We start from the raw sequence: 21331 nt of genomic DNA, 5'->3' as shown, positions 1-21331 counted from the left end.
ATTAGAGAGGACAGTATTTCTCTTATTTCCAGAGAGAGCTCCTTGGGAAAATTTGAATTTCCAGCCCGTTTGGGTACATGATTCTTTCACACTGCAAAAACGAATGGGTCTATTCAGGCTCGCAGTGACGAGGGAGCCCAGCTGATCAAAGGGCAGATAGCTCATGAGCTCTGCCACGCATGATGGTCACTGAGCTGCCAACCTAATTTACTGAGGCTGAGATTGCTTTTCAGGGAACCATGCCGTAAAATACAGAACATTTGTTTGTTTCGGGCTGCATGATGCAATTTGCCAGAGTTATCACATTTAGCAAAACGTGAAAGTTCAAGCCAGAGAGGAACAAGCAGCTACTGTCTGGTATCACCCAAGTTAAAAATCAGTGCCCTCATTTAGGTGCTGACGGCTACAAGCCGCCCCTCTGGCTTCCAATCAATCAGGCTCTTAAACTGGAGTCCCTTTGTGTTTTCACACTGGGGTCTTTGGTACTACTAAAGCATTCCACTGTCAAAAGCCGAGTTCCCCTTGGCAACAAGATTTTTGGGAGTTTTTGCTGCCTTATCAGAGATTGCCCTGAAACTGAACATGAAGATTAACTTGCAGCTGCGGGGGTGCACTAATACAGGCCATTCTTTAATGGAAAAGAGGCTCCCTTTTCTAATGAGATCAACAACGGAAACTTTGGTGCTTTTATAAAAATATGCTCAATGCAACACTTTGCAGCTAACACTAAACAATTAAGGAGTTTTGTTGKTGGTGGTGGTGGTGGCAGTGGGTTTTTTAACTGAGAGTCACATATCTAATCTACTCCAGGCTAGCTCTCTAGGTTCTTTCTCCAGCCAAAGGAGAGAGACTGAATCATACCAGGAATGTCTGAATTCCTGTATTTTAGACACCTCTTCTAGGATGACATAAATCACTATCGGAAAGTATCTATTTTTTGCCACTGTCTATTGATGTCATCTAAAGCTCAGACTTGGAAATGGTTAGATGAGAGACAGACCAACTTCATGTCTGGAAATTTACCCTCTGTAACATGTTGCCTGGGCTTAATTTAGTATGCATGAGGAGTACTAAATATATACTTCATCTTGACCACATAAACCTAATCCCCAGCACAGGGCTTTTTCCCACTTCATCAGTGGTTAACCTGTTCGCTCCATGCTCATAAGCAGGTTCAAATAACACACATGAAAAGAGTGCTTTATGCAGACATCCAAGAGTACTTTAAGTGCTTACTAAATGCAATGTACTGTCCTCCTCTCCACCTCTGAATGGCCTCTAAAGTCGAGCTTCCCGTTAAAGATGCTCTCTTACAGCTTTTGAAGTATTTTATGCTCTGAGCACAGCTATACCACAACCTGTCTGCCAGTATTCCTCCAACTCTGCTGCTAGTTTCAAAATAAAACCCAGAAAGTTCAGAGCTACATGAACATGAGTAATTCTTAAGTAAATACATGTGCATAAAGATGAATGACTCTATTACTCTCCCTGTTGTGTTTTTTATTCTATATAGACTTGTTTTTCTATTCTTAAGAGTAAAATTCAGTGACAGACATGCTTTTGTTTACGGGATTATCACTGCTCAAGCCTAGGAAACTACTTTCCCTAAGGTAAACAAAGTACATTGCAAAGATGCTATGAAAATAAGAGGGAAAATGGATGGAACATTGAAACYGGCATGGTCGTGCTAGTCACCAAAGCTGAAAAAAATCATGTAAGTAGATTATGGCATGCCTGATATACAATATATGTACCATTTCTCCACCAACAGTAACTGCAGATTTTCACAGGTGTGCCCTCAGCATTAAGCAATTTGCCAGGTGTAGAGATTGAGCATTGTCTCCAGATAAAATCTAGAGACAATGAAAGAAACATGGTATTTTAATGTTTTTGATTGTAGCAGAAAAAGCAATGATGTACATGGGAAACTGGATGCTAGTGCAAAGCCAAAGCAATGACTCTTTAGTACAAGACCCTTTAGTATGGGAGACAAAATAAAGAGATATCAAGAATGGCCAGTTTACAGGACTGAAGGTGCCGCACAGGCAGCTCTGTTCAATGTGGGCTTCCTTCAGTGAGTCCCTTCTTGCCATCCAAGCCTCTCCAGCCCTGGCATGGCAGTGACTGACCCTCTGTCAGGCGTATCCACACCCAGGGCGGCTCAGACRGGCAGACAGAAAGCTTTTCATGAGAAAGGTGGTGCATGGGCATGCCTGGGTGTCAGTTTTACCAGAAGCTTTGGGAAGCTCTTCTGCAGCRGAGCTCCTTCTCCGGGTGCATTCAGCAAAGCAGGAAAACTGTCTTTAGCGACAGGATGAAGAGGCCCAAGCAGGATCAGTCAGAGAGATGATATTTACAGTGCACTACAAAAATCTTAGCAAGAAATAACCTTAAATCCAACTCGAGAAAGTCTTGTATAATAAATGAAACTCCTTCCCTTCCCTTCCCTTCCCTTCCCTTCCCTTCCCTTCCCTTCCCTTCCCTTCCCTTCCCTTCCCTTTTTGTTTTTTTTTTCCCTAAGGAAGTTTACTTCTGAGAAAACTCAAGACTAACTTCTGTATGCAAGAAAAATAAAATCCTACTGTACACGTAGTACTAAGCCCTAAGCATACAACACAGCCTGAAGCTTGTAGCACTGATGTGTGCTCTTCCACAAGAAGGGCAGTCAAAGCCTGGGGTTTTAGGACCACCACTGAGCCACCCTGCAAGATGTCTGGTTCTGCTACCAAAAAAAAAAAAAAAAAGGATAGGGATAGGATCTTATAATTTTATAGGATCTTATATAGTATCTTATAATTTTAAAAATGTTGAGGTAGCCATTGCTTAGCCAATTGGATAGCTTGAAGTTAAGGAGCTTGAAGCTCTCCAGCTATTTAAAAATCATCTTATTTAATTTTATTTCTTAGCATGTAAATTATTATTATAAATAGTTTTAAAAGTTATTTCTCCAAGACTTCCCAGAGGCATCAGAAATCTTGTCATCAAAGGCACTGCAGGGACATGTAGGAATACACCGTCTCTTCTCTAGGGAAGATGTTGCAAGAAATATAAAACAAAGGAAGATTAAAAAGAGAAATYTTAACCCTGGCTGAGTACCAGAAGCACTATTCTCCAATGCTAAATGCAGTATAAAGAGAATTTATTTATCCATGTCCTTATTCCACCTGATAGGAATGCAAGATTACAATCATATCTATTGCATACTTTACATATAACGTAGCAGTTTGTTCAAGAACAGTCAATGAAATTATGCTGATTTTCATTACCTGAAGTTCTTGGAAAGTATCATAATACTATGTAAACAGCAGGAAAAGACAGAAGATCTTACATAATCTATCTTCCAATGATTTTGTTATCTTTTATGCCAGTTGCTTCATTATATTGTGCTAACAGAAAAATGCAGTAYGCTGAGTCTTTACCCAAAAAAAGCAGTTTGATTCTCTTAAAATTAACAGRTTGCTCATGTGAGCAGCTACATGTATGGCTGTGCCTTAACTACCTGAATGGCAAAGCTGGCATATTGGGATGTCTKCAAAGGAACTCCTCACTGCCTCAAGAATCACTCAACAGTTCTTCTGTTTCAGAAGAACACATAGTYCAAAAGCACAGAAGAGAAAAATCGTGTGGACCTCACACCCACACTACCTACTGCAAAGAATTTTTTTATTTGGACATACTCTGTCTGGGCCCCTTGACTGCTGGCCATGTGCCCCTGGGATATACCCAATGTGCTCCCAGAGCACACTCTTAGTTTGCTGCCATCCAAAGGGATTCAGTTCATGACCTCCAAAACTATTCCATGGTACTAACCAAACCAGTGTAAGCAGAAACCACTTAAAGATTCAATTCAGAAGCTCACTAATGTTCCAAACTAAAATACTGATGTAGACGCATCCTATGACCAAGCGCATCACATCACACAACTGTTAGACTACCAACTTATATTTATGAAACATGTTCGCAAATGTTTTGAATATGTTTTGCATGAGACCATGTATAGTTACTCATTTTAAAAATAATGTGAATCAGTTGAAGCTTAAAAATCATTTTCAATTTTGAAACTGTATTCAGAATCCAGAATTTCTAATTAAAGATGCTTAAGAGTCTTGGCCTCTACCTTAACTGCTTGTTCTATTTTTTCTTTCATGAAGGCATCTTCCTTCATGAAAATACTGTGCTTTCATGAGTAAAATGGTATTTTTTAAAAAATAAATTATTACAATTTTCCAGAAGCAAAAAAAAAAATAGAAAACAGCTGAACAATATGAAACAAATTATCATTTACTTGTGATTGTTGAAGGTATTCATCAGCAGGCACACCTGCACATCTAAGCACACAGTTCCATGTTGTTAATGGCACATCTCATTCAGCTAAAGTCAAACCACTACATTTATCATGAAGAAGTGCAGAAATAGACAAAATCAGCTCCCTTGTACACTATTCATGCAGACTAAATTATACCAGTAATAAATTTGTACTGTTCTATTTACTCCTTTTTTTTTTCCCTATCTATTAAAATGGGATGCATAGGTTGTATGAAAGTTGTACTACAGAAGAATTATGAATCGACATCTACACAGTTATTTAGCTAACAAATTTGATCAGGAGACATAATTCACCAGCCTTTCCCTTGGTCAAATTTAATCCTTGTTAGCATGACTTATGTCCTTTGGAGTACTCATAAGTCGAATCACCTGTGTGTCAGTAAGCTTTAGGAAAYGTTTAACAGGTTGCTAAGGATGCATAGACAGAATTCCAAAATAAATCTGTGTATGTCAGCTACAAAAGTCACATAAATGAAAATTTAAGCTGTAGGTCTGAAAGAAGATAAGGATGTATTTCTAGAGTAATTCTTTACTCTTTCTCTCTAACCACATTCTCTTCCTAATAATTTTTTGAATTAGAAAAGTAGTATAAAATTTGTTTACTTTTCTGAAGCCGGGAAATCTAGGAATGACATTCTCATTCTCATTTTAATGGTTAATAATAAATAAAATTCAGTCCTCAAATATGATTTCTAAAATTCTAATATTTTTATTCATCAAACTAAAGAATATGAACTTTTTCTGAAAAGTAATAAATGCATTTCTGAAAAAAAACTTTTTAGCTTCAGGTGAACACAAGCTTGGTTTTGTTTCTGTTTGTGTTTGTGTTTAGTAACTGTGTGTTCTGACTAGCAAAATGTATTTAAAGTATTGCAGTTAAAATCAGTAAATATAAATAACACATAGTTCCAGAGATCTCTGGAAATCCAAACAAACATATTTTACAGACAAGTAGAAATTCCATGGAATATGTTTTTATAAAATTATGCATGTGTTTTGTTGATTTTTTTTAAGGTTAGAAACAATTTTCACTCTTATGCTCTGTTAGGGCACACTAGAACTGGCCCTTGTGATACATACACAAACTCTTTGCTCATTCTTGTGAAAACATCCAAGAGGTCTTGTTTCTACTCCAACAAGTGGGGAAATAAGTTTTGAAAGCACAAAAAAATGATTTGAAGAGAATCTGTTATCATCTGCATTCCTCTAACTGTAAAAACATAAAGGGAATTTTTCACAGTCTGAACCACTCACCTTTGTCACATGATGCTTTTCATGCTGTACAGGAATCTTAAACATTTGGCACCAATATGTTGTATCTTTATCTGGTATAAGCACCTGTCTTAATAAAAAGGGAGAGAAATTACTATTATAAAAGTTGCATTGCCTGTTGCTTAGACCAAGAAGTCTGGATGCCACCTCACCCCAATCTCCACCTAACCCAAAAATCCAAGTAACTTACGTCTTTGTTTATCAGGTCGAAGTATTGCAGAGAGGTAGATGAAACGTCTGCTTTCTCGGGATTCAGTAAACGTAGACTCTTTGAGCCACGATTAGCCCCATGGTAATTTTGACCTGCTTCTCCCATGTCTTTGTGGTGATAGGCCCATATTACCCGCACTGTGCTCTCCTTAAAAAAACAAAACAAAACAAAAAAAGTATAGAAGGAATAGGAAGAATGTCTTCCTCATAGCGTGGTTCATTCAACTTCTGAAATAGATGGGACTTAGATGTTACTGTATCTAAACAATGATAGTTTACTCTAGATGAGAAAGCTAGATCTACAGAAGTTGAATCTCTCTGAGAGATTCCTTCCATTGATGTAGCAAACTTGACTCATATCTTCAAATAGTGTAAAAGATTCATAAAAACAAAGATATCCAACTAAGCACATAAAATGATTTTTTCTAGAGGTGTCACTCATTTGGCCAACAATTGGAAATTACCTATCCAAAATAATTTCCGGTCTTAACTGTGTAAAGACCTGAATATCTCCTGTGAATTRGTATCAAATATATAGGAGGGAAGACAGACATTAAATCACAAGAACAGATTTACATCTTAAAAAATCTCTCTACAGCAACAGTGAAGATTAATTCTTGTAACCTTTTCTCAGAATGCAATAACCACCCAGGAGACAAAATATTCTAATAAATAGCAAACTTAAGATATACTGAGACAATTTGGAGCAGGTGCAAAAATCATAGATCCATTGACTGCCTGGGCTTCTGACAGTTTATACAGCTGTGGATTTGCCTCCYGCTTCTTTCAGCTCCTCTTGTGGTTATTATCACCTCAAATTATGAAAACACAGATAATTAAAATAGCGTTAAACTGTTATAGCAATGCTTCTAAAACAAGAAGYAAAATGTCCAAAGTATAGAAATTGTTTCATATCTATTAGGTCCAATACAAAAGTCACCATAGTCAAAAATTGTTCATAGGAAAGATTACAGATGCCACTAGGACAGCAAAAGAATTCATCATGAAAAGCAAATATTTATTATCATACTCTTTAATGKTTTTTTTTAATACGGAAATGAAGCCATAAAAGACAATTTAATGCCATATTCTTGAAAACTTTCTTTAAGTTAAATTTTGAGAGCAATTACAAGTCAGTGTAACACTTGAAAAGTGTTTCTGAAGTTGTCATGATGGGGTATCCTGTTTCATTCCTGTATTTTTACACTGCCTTAGAAATTAGAGAATATTATGTGCTTATTTAGAAGAATAAWGAAAGTTGAAAATAAAATGCAAGAGTCCATACCTAATAAAATACATAAAAGTACTTTTCTTGGTAAATTTAAGTTGAAAAACTGAAGTTTTGGAAAATATATTGCAAGCTGGATAAACTCATTCTCTAGTCAAATTTATGTAATTCATTACTTTTTACTAACATGGGAAGATTTGAACAACCTGCTTCATATTCGGGTATGCTGTCTTAACTACTTGATCTCTCTACATATTGTTCGTGTATCTTACCGTTATACTCTTATCATTTGGATCACAAGTGTGTAATTCTCTGCTAAAAGCCAATATTGTATGTGTACTATTTTCCATAGCATATTCCAGATGGTAATCCTGCTGGGGGTCCTTTTTCAGTACTCTGTTCTCATCTGTAAAATAATCCTGTTGAAAAAAAAAGGGGGAATCATTATTAAAATCTAATATATTATTTAAAAATACAGCACAAAGACAAATAATGAACCACTTAAAATAGATATTTATGTAAAATATTGAAGCATCACAATTTTGTATGAAATAATATCTTTGGGGTGATACTAAACAACTTTATAACTAAAAATGTATAGTAAGCAAATTTTCTTGATAAACTACTTTTAAAAAGCCTTGATCTATAAATATATTCTGCTTGGACAAAACTAAAATTAAAGGACATACCCAAAAATCTTTTAGCCTACGTTATTGCACTGGAATGCTAGGGACTTCTGGGGAAATTAGTATGAATTTCACTTAAAATATTCACATCAACAATACTGTCATTACATCTTTCCCAACTGCTTTTTCTTTTCCCACAAAAGACTAACACTGGAACCAGAAAGGTTACAATTAACTGGTATAAAATAAGTCTTCTTCATACAAAAAATGCCTGAAGTGCTTTGGTGCTTATTTGATGATTTGGGACTTTTTTTTTTTTTTTNTTTTTTTTTTTTTTTTTTTTTTTTTTTTTTTTGAGTTAAAGAAAGATGAACCCCATCTCCCGTTTAGCAGAAGTATCGCATAAAGCAGAAGCTGCTCCATCATTAACCTCTTCACCCTTGAATTCCTGAATTCCTCAGGTCTGCAGGCAGCTGTGGCCTGGCTGTGCCCCACTCCCTGCTGGAGCCCAAACACAAGGCTTGGGCCACCCATTTTCAAGTTTTCAGCTCTTTCTGCTGACTTTGAGACAGGGGAGGGTGGGCTGGGGCAGCTGTGCTATGCACTGAACACTAGAGAACAGCATCTGGTCCTCGCTTAGAGAAACATCTCCTTTTCCCCAAATACATGACTTTCCTCTCTGGTGTCAAACTATTTTGTCAAGAGATTTTTTCTTTTTTTCTTCTTTTTCCCCCAAACTAGTAGAGCTCTTTCCAATGCCACACAGCTTACAGGCAGACACCATCAATCACGCAGCTTTCTCAGAAAAATAATGCGATGTCTGCTCTTCCTTGGAGGCATTTGCTTTTTAAGATATTTAGACCTTATTTTTACAAAGAGTTGCAACTTTCATATCCTTTTACTGAAGTGGACATAAGGCTGTAAATTTGTAAAATCTTTCATATTTTGATGCTGCTGAATTAGCTGATACCTTTCTAACACATTAAAGGATCATTTAGGAGCCTTAATCCTATGCTTAGACTTAATCTTACCCCTGACATTTTTGTGTGTGTACAAGAGACCATGTGCACACCAGTTGGCATGCACAAGTTGAACAGTCTTTATACATGTAGGAATAACAGTAYGCCTAAATATTAAGGTATATTACCTTATATGAACATTTTTATAAAAGCTTGTTTCAGTCAAGTTTTACTTTCCAGGAAGAAAAGAGTAAAAAGATGGTTATTTTTAACAGAATGAAAATAACTTCAGGCAGATTTTGGATTTTCTTTCTCTTAGAACAAACCTAAATTTCAAATTTTTTGAAAGTACTAAAAGATTTATTCTTTTCCTGTATCACTTTTCATGACTATGGATGTGAAAGTACATATATGACAGAATACAGATGTGGAAACATAATTAGCAACAAAGAGAAAAAGCAGGTCTGCTGACAGAAAGAAAACTGATGGACTATGTTTGTTTAGAGAAAGAATTTGAGATTTGCTTTTCCATATGGAAATAATGGACCTATTCTTGGCTGGTTCTTTAAGAAGGATATTTTATGAGATCACATTGATGGAAATCCCCTTTACTCCTACATCAGAGCTTGGGAAAAGTCTGTGTATATCTACATGCAGCACACTACATGCTTTGAAAATACAGCTTTTCAGAATCTCTGCTTTCATCTAAATAATAGTAAGGGCTTGCCTGGACTAGAAATGTAACCTTGTGAACACTCGACATATCTAAATGCAATAGCTTTGCAGAAATATTACGTTAAATTGGAAGAAGGCAACCTTTATATTGGAGTAAGTATACACACGTTGAATTGAATTATTCAGGAACAGAAATTTAAGAAAGGCTTTTACAGAGTAATTCCACACTGAAATAGATTGAAAATTTTTGCTTCAAAAGGCTATGAAGCAAACTTCAGAAAGGCAACGCAAAGGTAGTATTTTTTATGCACTTGGTCTACAACTGCAAATAATTTTGTGGCAGAACTGCACCATTTCTTAACAACTCCAAGGGACATAACTCTACCAAAAAAAAATTGCTTGTGCTAGATCTCTGACTTCTAGGAGCCTGCAGGGAGAACACAAAAATAATTCAAGAAATTGTATAATTAAGGTATTAGCTCAGATGTGCCTTGATAACAGTGTCAACGTAATTACTTCATTCGCATAGATGACAGTCAAAGAAAGGTCATAGATCTGATCTACTACAAAGAATTCATTTTGTCTTGACAAGCAAACGCTGCTTCGAAGGTGCGACCACTGTGGCCCATCTTAGCATCTAAAGCCACAGGAGAGCAAAGCTCAGCCAGGGAGAGCATGGGGTGCTCGCCTAGCCACRTCACCAGCTTTGAGCAGTTTCTGATGACTCACCTCAACATAAGTTGTGCATAGATGTTAATTTGACCAATTAATGCTAATCTGTCCCATGTGAAAATTTCTGCGAAGAAAGAAGATATAGTGTCTGTCTACATTTGCCACCTGGCATGTTCCACCTTGTCACTTCCCTTGAGTGTGTGGAGAACATTGCCCAAATCCCAACTCTGCAGAGAGCAAGGGGATGCCATTGGGAGACTCAGACAGTGAGCATGTTAGTGACAGACAGTCAATAACCATCTCTATCACTATATGTATTACTTCTGCTGAAAAGATGCTCATCACAAAAATCAAGTCAACTGACAAGAAAAATTCTGATCTGCTCAGAATTTCATTGCTCAACTTCTGACATAAAAAAGGTTTGTTTAGCACTTTGAAAACACAGTAAGGACGCAATGTCAAGGAAACATACARGCCTCTCTCCATTTCACACAGTGGATTTTAAATTGATCTACAGAGGCTTTGCTCAACTTAGCCATCACAGCTTAARAGCCTTTGAGGCCTGTGTAAAGCCTGTTATTCATTAAACAAATCTCCTCAGGCATTAGCATGGAGGACACATACCCTTTGACTTCTATTCTTAAAACATACCTAGTTAAGGTCCTGGCCATTTGGGAAGGTGATGTCACACACACCAAAAACAGATCTAGGGATGCTTTCTTTCACAGTCAAAAAATAAGAAGAAAATAAAGAAGAAGTCTTTTACAGTACAAATCCAATCAAAATGCCATGTTTGGGCTGCCAACACTCCACTTACGTCTGTGTCTAATCAAAGAGAAAACTGGGTACCACCCTGCCTTAGAAGAGTAACACAGAAGAACATAGAAGCGCAAAGAGGATGAATACACCAGAAGTCAGACAGGAAACATTAGTACATGGACTTCAGTGGAAGTTAGGGTAGCTAAATACCCTTCAAATTCTGACTGGAATCTATTCCCATAACACATCTACACATTTTATGGATTCACTTCTATGGAGAATCGAGGGCAAACATTTGCATCAACAGAATCAAAGTGCTTCAATATCTATGGTAGATAGGCTTAAATGGGCCTCCTGTTATAACAGTTTCTTCTTACTGAATAGGAAAAGACTCCAATGCCCTGGCTGCTTTCAGAGAGATTTAGTTTTGCTACTGCTTATAGCTGATCTGAAAACCTGTGTCTTTTTTAAGAAAGATTATACTGATCCAAGTTGCTTGGAATTTCACAGAGCTCCAGAACAGATCTGTGATAATCATAAAACTCTTACATTGAATTTCTGAAACAGGCAGCACAAACCAGAAAAATATGGATTAATTTACTAATTCAGCCCTTGAAACTAGATTCCTCAGCTTCTTGTACATACGAAAGTATGTATTATACCTAAACTCAAAACAGAGCTGCTGAACTTTTACATTAGCTTTAAAGAAGTGTAAGCAGTTGCAGAAACAGAAGATAAGGGTGAAATGAACTCTATATTTTTCTAGTACTAACACCTTATTTTGGTTATTTAAATAATAGACATTTAAAATTTACAAAGTTTTATAAGTGTAATTTGGCATGCTACATAAAAACAAAAAAATTATTTTTATTTGTGCATTTGTCTATGTAAACTGTTTATATTTGAAACATTGTACATTTAAGGTTTCTGCCTGCTCTTTGATTATGTTGCATAAGCTGGTATTTGAAGTTCCAGGTTAAACTGTGCCATTAGTGAATTAATTAGATATCTTGTTCCTTATGCCATCTAGAAGTTGAAACAACRTATGGAAAATGAACTATCTTTCTGATTATACAAGCTATTTTATGTTCTTTACCACAAAYGAAGCTGATGATGTTTCTTTGTTTTTCAAATTCTATTAACCCCTCTTTCTCTCTTAAAAAATGTTTTGCACCATATATGGTTTCTGATTGCATAAACCATCAGGGAAAAGAATTTCTTATGGTTAGAACAAGAAAGATTCAAATAGGCTGTTTTATCCTTCAAGAACATAAGCACAGCTGCACAAGGAACCTTGACTGAAAAAAATGCTCCCAGCTATCATCACCTACCTGAACAGGTGTCTATGGAGAGCCCTCCCCGGACCTYACAACATACAGGATCGCTTTGTTTATGATATCCGTTTCCTATGCTAAATTATATGCAGCACCGTTCAACCTCCAGGAGCACAAACTAACTCTCAGACTGAGGCCCCATCCAGCAATTTTCCAGCAGGCTCAACTTGTGAGCAAAGATCTGACTCCAGGATTCACAAACTCGGCCCAGCTCTAACYTGGATGTTGCCCTGGGTCCAGCACTGACTCAAGCTTCATGAGAAGGCCGAGGGATGAGCCGGCAATGGGAAATGGGAGGGAAAAATAAGCTATTTTGCAATCAGTCCAGGCCTAATGGGCCATGGCCAACTTTGAACAACCTCAAACTACCCAAACTTGTGGCAGAAAACAGGGCTAGCTCCAAGCCTGGCAAGGAAATGGGAAGGCTATATCCAAGGGGAATCTTGGTGCAAAGCAGGATCTATCTTTTTATAAACAGGATAGATGAATTGCTACAGTATGTAAAAGAACAGATTAAAACTTTTGTTTGAAAAATTCCACCAAGCTATGCCTTTCTGGGTTTCAAATAAAAAATCTCCTTTTTATTGTTTCATTTTAATTTAAATGGAATCCTCCTGCTCATGGTTCCAGCACACACTGGATAATACCACAAAAAAAAAAAAAGATGTTTTCACATTTTATTTGGCAAGAAGCAAACAGAACATGAGTTTACAAATAAGCAAACCCAACTATTTTCAACCTCAAATAAATTTCAGCTTGAATTGAAGGCAAAGATCTCACCATACTCTCATTTTATTAAAAAGCAGAGGACACAGGAAAAAAAAAAACTAACACAAAGCAGAAGTCTGAAAGCCTCACCGCATCACACAAAAACACCTTGAGATCATTCCAGTTGACTGACCCAAACTTCCAAACTTTGGATTGGCCCCAAAGGAAAAAAACAATTCCAAAGAAAAGGATATTGTGTCAGCAATTAAGCAACTGAAAAAAGTTCCTAAAGTAGTTGCACAATAGTAAGTTCAGCTGCTGCTTATGAGCATTTTTTTCATAATTAATTTATGGATATTTTTCTTACTTAAACACCAAATTGGTAAGAAATGATTCACTTCTTGTTAAGAAACTCGGACTTCACTCATGTGAATAGTTCCAAGAAATTGTATCTCCTTCTGGTACAATTAAACTGACTCAATTACATTAGAGTAAATGTGGCTTGCTTACTTAGGTAACTTTAATAAGGACAAAAAAAATTGTTTGTACCAAATACCTGTGGGGGTGTCTCCATTTTAAATGCATACATATACAAATCCACAAAGGCACATATTTTCCTCTTCTCTATTTACATAAATAGATAATGTGCGTGTACATGCATATATATTTTCATTGCAAACAAAGGCTGTCTACTCCTTACATGTGAGGCATGGTAATTTACTTAGAGACAACTTTTTCCTCCTTCAAACTGTTAGTCATTTGCATGCATTTCAGTGTGTTTCTTATATCTATTTAAATGCAGCCAGGGGCTGCTTCTTTTTTGCCCAGAAAACCCCCATGGTGTCTATGAAATTCCAGGGAGATTTACAAGTCAGTTATGACACATACAAATGAAAAACACCAAACTGTAGAGAGTTCTCTAGGTTATCACACAAAGACCTAAGAAGCATGAAGGTTAGAAGTTGAAAAATGACATCACTTTTGGGGATAGATGACATAGTCCCCGAAATCTCTTAAAGTCTTTGCCTCAAGAATGCGTGTTCATGTAAAAAGTAATCCTTTAGCTATATCAGAAGCTATAAAGCTAGATTAAAGGCTATTCTAACAAAAGCAGACTAGACAAAACATGCAGCAATGTGTTTTAAGGGAAAGAAAACCTGGAACTAGGAGATACTTTATGATCCAATCTCACAACTGTACTTTATCACAAGGAACATTCCTTGTACAGGAGCCACATTTAAACTGTTCCCATTTTCTTGTTTTAATTACTTTAATTATTTCAATTATGATGAACAGTTTTCAAAACACTTAAGGGATTCTGGAGCAAAATTATCAAAGATGCTGGTGCCCCAAATTCCTCCATGTGCCTAAGAAAATCTCTTCTCAACCTCCTGCTATTTATAAGCTCCCTATTTATGTGAAATTATCCCCCTSTTATTTAGAACTTTTGCATCACTCAGAGTGATGGAACCTCTTCCAGGTGTGAAATGCTGAAYGTTGAAAAGTACTGATTTTTGTAGACCTGTAAGGAAAAAAAAACGAGCTTTCTTGGTGTTTCTAAAATCTTAAGCACAAGAAAAATAATAGAAATACAAAAACCTCACCAAAAACAAAACAAAACCCTTACCAAACTCCCTACCCCCAAGCCACACAGAAGACCTACAGAAATATTCTCATCTTTTGTTCATCAGTTGTTGCTACCTTGTCCTAGATATTCTACCTGTGAAAGAGAAATATGAAGAAGCCAGTCAACAGAGATRCACAGGATAATGTCTCTTTATGCCTCGCACTGAGGCCAAGAGGGACTCATTTGTCACGTGGAGATTTTGCCACAAAGCCCAAAGGCATGAAATACCTCTGACAAAGCTCCAGCTGAGATATGTCAGTGTGGCGTGCACTTTGCGTGTCCCTTTTGGTGCCTTTCGAGTTGTTTTCCAAACACTTCTTTTGTTGCTGTTGGCATGAGTGCACTTAAAAGCAGCATATCGTTAAGTACAAAGAATGCTCACTCTTTTCTGGCCTTTAAAATCTACTCCAAGTGCTTCCCTGTGAGCAATTAAGCTAACGTTTGATAACAGATATTCTTCAGTTTGGGTGACAGTTAACAAGCAAGGCTGTAATGAATAATAAAGTACTTTTCAGCGATACACAGTCCCTATTCACCCTGAGTAAGGACTATTTCTGTGCAAGTTCAACAGAAGATTTGAACAATGCAACCCTCTTGTGTAACTTGCACAAAATAGGCATTCATCAAGGAGGATTACTCTCCCCAAAACTGGGCTCTCAGCAGCTACGTGCTGTGGGTGGGGATGCACAATTCCAGACAGGGGTGGAGACCAAGGAGAAAGCATGGCTCTAGCATGAAAATGCACGCTGTGTCAATTCATACGCACAAAAGAGGGATGTGTAGAAAAAGCAGAAAACCAGATGCAAAAGCTGCCCCAAGAACTGTTATGGAGAGTAGTACATGCTGTAAGGGACCATGGCAATACGTCGGGATAACATTTTTCTAAGTATAGACTGTTCTGCAAACAAAATTTTGCTCTCTTTTTAGGGCACAAAGCAGCTCTCCAGCTTTCCAGTGCCAGACTCCACTAGACTGTTCTTCTTTCTCTCAAACATCCTTACCCAAACCCCACATAATCAGCATCTGTGTCACCACATGGCTCTCAATGACATGCCAGAATAATTTGCTCGCTGATCTCTCATTTTCTCCATCTCCATGGGTGAGGCGGCTCCCTCAGAGCAATATAGGACACTATGCGTCTATGCTATCATGTACTCAATATCCTCCCCAAAATGTCTAGGTTTTCCTTCCGAACACTGAACTCCTGAAACACTGAGATAATAAATGTATCATTGTCTGATCATTCAAAGGCCTCTCATAAAGCTATTCTTGTACTCCATGAAGGCTCTTTCTTCTCTCACATGGCTTGAGACACTTAGAGGGAATTAAAATTCAGTCTTCAAAATCATTTTAGCCTTTGTTCCTTATGCTGGACATCCTTTTAGCTTCAGTATAGCTTCAAAACAGAGAAGCAAAGCAAAACAGGCAGAATATCTTGTTATACCAAAGGTSAGGAAACACCTAAAGAGCAAGAAAGTACAATCTACTACTGTCAAGTATCCAGGTCTTAAGAGTCATCACTTTTTTTTTCAAGGAAGCATTGGTGGGAACAGTATCTTCTTGCTGTGACAGGGTGAAGAACAAATGCAGGAGGAAACGCTTTCTGTCTTTGAAAGCTTTCCTCTACCTCAAAGCACTTTCACAGGTTAAGGAGTATCTGCTTTTACCTTGATTGATGGTAGTCTAAGTATATTTACATGTCTGCTCCCAGAAGATGATAGACTCTTCCTTGTGAAGAACACTTTCTACTTCTATTTAAAGGAGGACAGTGGATTTAAGGCAGAAGGAAAAGAGGCTAAATTCTCCCAAGAGACTAGCAACTTTAATGCCCACTTGAAAGGCAATAGAGGTGTTTTTCAAACTTCTGAAAACCAGGCTACTAACAAGCATCTCCAAACTTTCAGAGAAACCAAAAATAAAAAGCACTTTTTAAGAGTTTTGACCATGATTAACATTTTCCTACTGATGATCATGGAATAAAAACATATTTCTAAAACCAAAAAGAAAAGTAAGTGCTTTCCTTATAAGGTGTACATATTTTATAAAGCATACCTAAGCTGAAGGGCACTATCCATGAAAAAGTCTTATTAAGAATATTATACCCTTAATAGTGATTTAAAATATTAACTGTGTTTGTGGCTCAAATCAATGGGAGAATAAGATATAACTGAAATAGTATTTTAGAATGAGTTATTCTTTTTCTATCAACCTGTATTGACTGCCTAGAAAAAGTCTTTGGACAAATTTTGCTTCTCCAAAGGCTTCCAATCTTCTTTCAGTCTTTCAGTTTTYGGTCTTTCCTTCTGTTTCCCTTTAAAATGCAGTGAGGATGTTTGAAAAAGTTGCTCTGTTAACAGTAGCTCTCAACAGAGTAACTTTTTTTAAAAAAAGACCACACTCAAGTTTAGAAAGAAACCTTGCTGTCTAAAACTGAAGAAATGGGGATGGAGAAATGGATATGGAGAAAAAAAAAAAAAGGTTGCAGCAAGTGCTGCAAACAGCAGTATTTCAGCAGGGCTTTACCTGCTCTGAGAGCACAGCAGAATAACACTTGGCAGAGCAGATATTCTTATGTTAAATAACAATTTCAGGAAAAAAAAAAAAGACTAGTACTCTGTAACAGGAGGCACTTGCTATGATCCATCTCCTTTTTTATCTCAGTTGTAATTTATTGTGTGCTGACAATGAAAAAAAAATCTGAGGAAGAATGGGATTCTTGGTATGGATGAGTCCATTTTAAAGAATCTTGAAAACCTGTAAGAGATGTCAAGAGCCACAGAAATTATTTGGGTTCTAGGGAAAATGCCTTGTAKTGGGATCTTTAAACAGCTTGATCTAAGTATTTTATGCAATATTAAAACTGAAAAGTATCTTGATTACAGCACATAAATAACTATGAAGTGGTGGTGAGGAGTAGGCTTTTTAATTTAGTAAAGATAGTTAAAGCCTACACAAACTAATATTGGAAAGAAGAAATAGCAAAGACTCTCCATGTTCACAGACTACCATGAGAAAAGATGGACTTTCCATCTTTGGATGTCTTTAAAATAGGTTTGGATGACTTTATGAAAGGAACAGAATCTATGTATTAGCCAAAGACAAAGCTTGGGTTTCTTCTACAGCTTAGGAGGTGAATCTTCTTAAACATACATTTCCACCAGGCCTTATGTTCTGTGACCCAAACAGCTCCAGTGCTAGAGGGCTAGAATAGAGGGTTTTATTATTAGTGTTTTATTTAGACTGAGGTTTTCTGAAAAATGATCTTCATTTTGAAATACGGAGAAGACAAACAAACATTTGGAAAATCATTGGTTCGAACTTAAATAAGGCAAATATTTGCCTGCACTTTATGTAGTAAACTAATAGGAAAAAAAAAAAGAAATATTTATATCAAAAGCTCCCCTTTTCTAAAAGAAAGTTTAATTCTTTACGATTACAATAAATACATACTAGGAAAAATATTAAGTATTTTGTTTTCTTGTGCTGAAAAGATTAGTAAGTTAGTAGGAAATTAGAAGTTTAGAAGTTAGTAAGAAGTTAACAAGATGCTATTAAAAAAAAAAAAAAACTCTCAAAACTTTAGGAGTAGCTTCAAAGATCAGCCAGTGGTAGCCTAATGAAGAAAAAGATAACTGGACTGTACTCAAACGACTCAGCTCTGGAACTGTAAGGTCAACACGCTGCCCGCCGGGCGCGCTGAGCCTGCCTGCCCTGCCGGTGACCAGCTGGACACGCTGCCCCTCGCCCGCCGGGGCTTCCCCAGGCTCCTGTCCTCCTAGCTCCATGGAGCAGGATATTCCGTGCCCCTTCCCCTCGCAATTTCCACCTGGCCGGCCCAGCACTTACTGCTGAAGTCCTCTTTAAGGACAGGCTCAAAGCGCTTCCAGGTGAGGCAAGGAGAATGCAAGCGGCCGGAGCCACGGGATGCTGGCGGCAAGGAGCCCTCACTCCAGTGGGGTTAGAAAGAGGACAGTCCAGCAGCTCAGGACAGTCCAGCACCTCAGTTAATCATTAATTGCATGAATAATGTACAGCACTAGGAGGGAGGGAAGGAGGGAAAAGAGCTGCACCTCGCTGGAGCGGCCTCACCAGCTCTCCACCTTCCTCTGCGCTCCCAGGCTCAGGGGGCCAGCAGGGAAGAGTGCCCAAGGCGAGAGAAAGAGGCAGTTGCACCTTCTGGACGAAGAGGAAGGAAACCTGACACCTGGGACGAGCCCAGCGCGGCCGTTTGGAGGGCAGGTTGGCAGGGAGAGGAGCAGGAAGGCAGGAGGCGAGGGCAGAAGCGGCGCGCACAGCGCTGCCCGGCGCGGGGGGACGCGGCGCCCACGCGAGGCGGTCCCGCCGGCTCTCACCTGCAGGTAGGGCTGTCCCCTCCGCACGCCGCCCACGGCGATGTCGGCCGAGGCCATGCCGCCGCCGCCCGACAGCCCGAAGCCCACGTAGCCGCGGGTGCGCACCTCGAGGCGCAGCGCGAGCGCGCTGCCGCGCCGGCCCCAGCGCAGCACGTAGGCGCCCGCGCCGTCCAGCACCGCGCCGTGCGGGTAGCTCCGCGCCGGCGGCGGCTCCGCGGCGGCGCCCAGCGCCAGCAGCAGCGGCGGCAGCAGCAGCAGCGCCCCGGGCCGCAGCCGCCGCATCCTCCCGCGCACTGGCGGAGCGGGGGCGGGAGCAGCGAGCGCGGACGGGAGTGAGTGAGTGAGTGCGTGTGAGTGTGTGCGTGAGTGTGCGCTTGAGTGTGCGCTCGTGCGAGCGCCGGGGAGAGGGGCAGGCTGCCCCGGCCAGCCCGCCCCCGCTGCGGGCGGCCCTTGCCGGCCGCGCCGTCGGGGAGCGCGCCCCGCGGCAGCGCCTCTGCGGAGCGCCCCGGCCCTGCGGGAGCCCCCCGGGCCGGCCGCCCCACGGGGCAGCACCGCCCCCCCAGCAGCCCCCCGGCCCGGCCGCCCCACGGGGCAGCATCGTCCCTCAGCGGCCCCCTCCCCCCGGCCCAGCCATCCCAAGGGGCAACACCACCCCCAGCCCAGCCGTCCTTGGGGCAGTGAGTGCCGCTGCCAGCACCTGCCCGGTGCTGCTGCCCACGGGGTGAGCAGGGCCCCGTTGCAGTCCCCATGGGGTGTGGGGACCCCCTTCTGGCTTTAAGCCTCRCTTAGTGTGACGCATCCTGCCTCCGAAGGCGGTGGGGTGTGCAGATCTCATGTCGGAACAGAGGGTTATTCTTACGGGTTATTCTTACCCCGTGAATCGTAGCTGGGGATCCCTGGAGAGACTGGCCCCGAGGCAGCACGAAGAGTGCAGCTGAACACTGCATCTGTGCCCCGGGACAGGCCCCCAGCGCCAGCGGCACCATAGGCCGTGTGCTCTGGGGTACACGAGTAGCAGCAACTGCATCCAGCTCCCGTTTGTGTCCCAGTCAGGACACACCAGAAGGAATCTTTGGAGTAATGTGCCCYCTGCTCTCTGCAAAGAGGAATGGAAAGAAAAAAACAGCATGGCATCAAAACTGGGGAAATGGCAGTTGACGAGAAATCGTATCAGCCCTTGGAATCTCCAAGTGATGTGGAATTAGCTTTTAAATTAAGTTACTCTGCTGGAACTGTGCTTTGCACATGCTTACATGAGACAGCACCTGGCAGCCAAAACAAATGAAACATTACTTCTGTGAAAACCAAGCAAACTAGGACATAAAGGAAAATAGCAATGGGAAATTAGTAATGCCTCCTTTTTTGGTTTTTTTTTTTTTTTTTTTTTTTGAAGGCGTTTTACGTGATCTACTAATTACAGGAGAGACGTCGTGTCCTCCGACCATCTGGACAGCTTTAATACGAACTGATGTAACTTACCACAAAAAATCTAATCCTGCCTGGAGAATTAATAATCTCCTGCTTCATTTTTTTTTTTTTTTTTTTTTTTGGCGTTTTCATGAAAATATTTCATAAGCACATATTTCAGTGGGGATTCCAGAATGGCACCACATACTGCACTGTGAGGAATACATCAAGCTGAAAAACAATTTCTAAAACAGAAAATGGTAAGAAGTAATTTTTAAAAAAGCCTCAAAAATTACAGGGAATGGAAGCAAAATAATAAACAAATATTAGTTAAATAAAAGTATTTTTAAAAAGGAATGGATTGGTCTGACCTTTCTTCCAATTATAGCAGTAACACCAAAGATACAGACTCTGATGTCTCTCAAAATAGACAGCAGTGGGCTGAGAACCACTTAGTTTCTTTTCTGAAAAAAAAAACATTGCTGAACACMAGCAAGTCCCATCAATTTGAACAGCTGGTGTCCATTTAAGTCCATTAATTTAAACAGAAGTACCTCTCAAAGCCAAAGATGTGGCCTCAGCATCCAACTGGGGGAACACCCCCTTTGCAAGTCTATCTTAAAGAAAGGATCCTAAAACAACTAGGATAAAAAAGAAGTATGATTATGCTTTCCAGGGGTAAAGCCAAAGAAGGAATGGAGGATTTTTCTTAAAATTTGGCTTAATTTTCCTTCAGAAGGGTATATTGTATTCTTACATAAGAGAAACACTGAGGTAAACTTACAACTATGTGGACTTCATAAGCTCRTGCACCAGCTTCCCTTGGGAAAGAAAGAGGGGCTGAATTAGCCACTTGGCAGGAGCGTCGCTGCCATTCGACCACTACAGGCTGCAAAGTCTGGCTGGTGCCCCCCACCTAGAAGGCAGCTAGTGCTCTGTTGAAGAAGCATCTGTAGGAAATAATGGCAAACACTCATTTAAGAATATTCCATGGTGTTTCCATTTAGCTAGGGTGCTTCCGATAGCGCCTTAAAAGCAATCTGGGGTAGTGTTGTAGAAAGCAGCACGACAGGTCACCCACATGATCAATGAGTGGCCAGGGCCCCGTCTCCCAAGCTCTTGAGAGCCCGTGAATTGCCCCTGAATTGCCAGGTGTGCAAGTGTCCTGGGAATGCA

At 39.7% G+C, this 21331-nt stretch overlaps 1 protein-coding gene across 1 annotated transcript in view; it reads right to left on the bottom strand.

Annotated features, from left to right (window-relative positions):
- MOXD1 (monooxygenase DBH like 1) overlaps positions 1–19030 on the bottom strand; it is a 44226-nt gene extending 25196 nt beyond the window's left edge. The window contains exons 1-4 of the mRNA XM_026048212.1: positions 18749–19030; positions 7309–7455; positions 5789–5956; positions 5581–5664 (exon numbers count right to left, since the gene is read on the bottom strand). Coding sequence (XP_025903997.1) covers positions 5581–5664; positions 5789–5956; positions 7309–7455; positions 18749–19030 — 681 coding nt within the window. The remainder of the gene's footprint in view (positions 1–5580; positions 5665–5788; positions 5957–7308; positions 7456–18748) is intronic.
- Positions 19031–21331: the final 2301 nt, after the last annotated feature.

This window comes from Nothoprocta perdicaria, unplaced genomic scaffold (assembly GCF_003342845.1).
Source record: "Nothoprocta perdicaria isolate Ctin4 unplaced genomic scaffold, notPer1 scaffold_52, whole genome shotgun sequence".
In the NCBI taxonomy this organism is placed as follows: Eukaryota; Metazoa; Chordata; class Aves; order Tinamiformes; family Tinamidae; genus Nothoprocta; species Nothoprocta perdicaria.
This window is presented reverse-complemented; position numbering and strand designations above follow the sequence as displayed.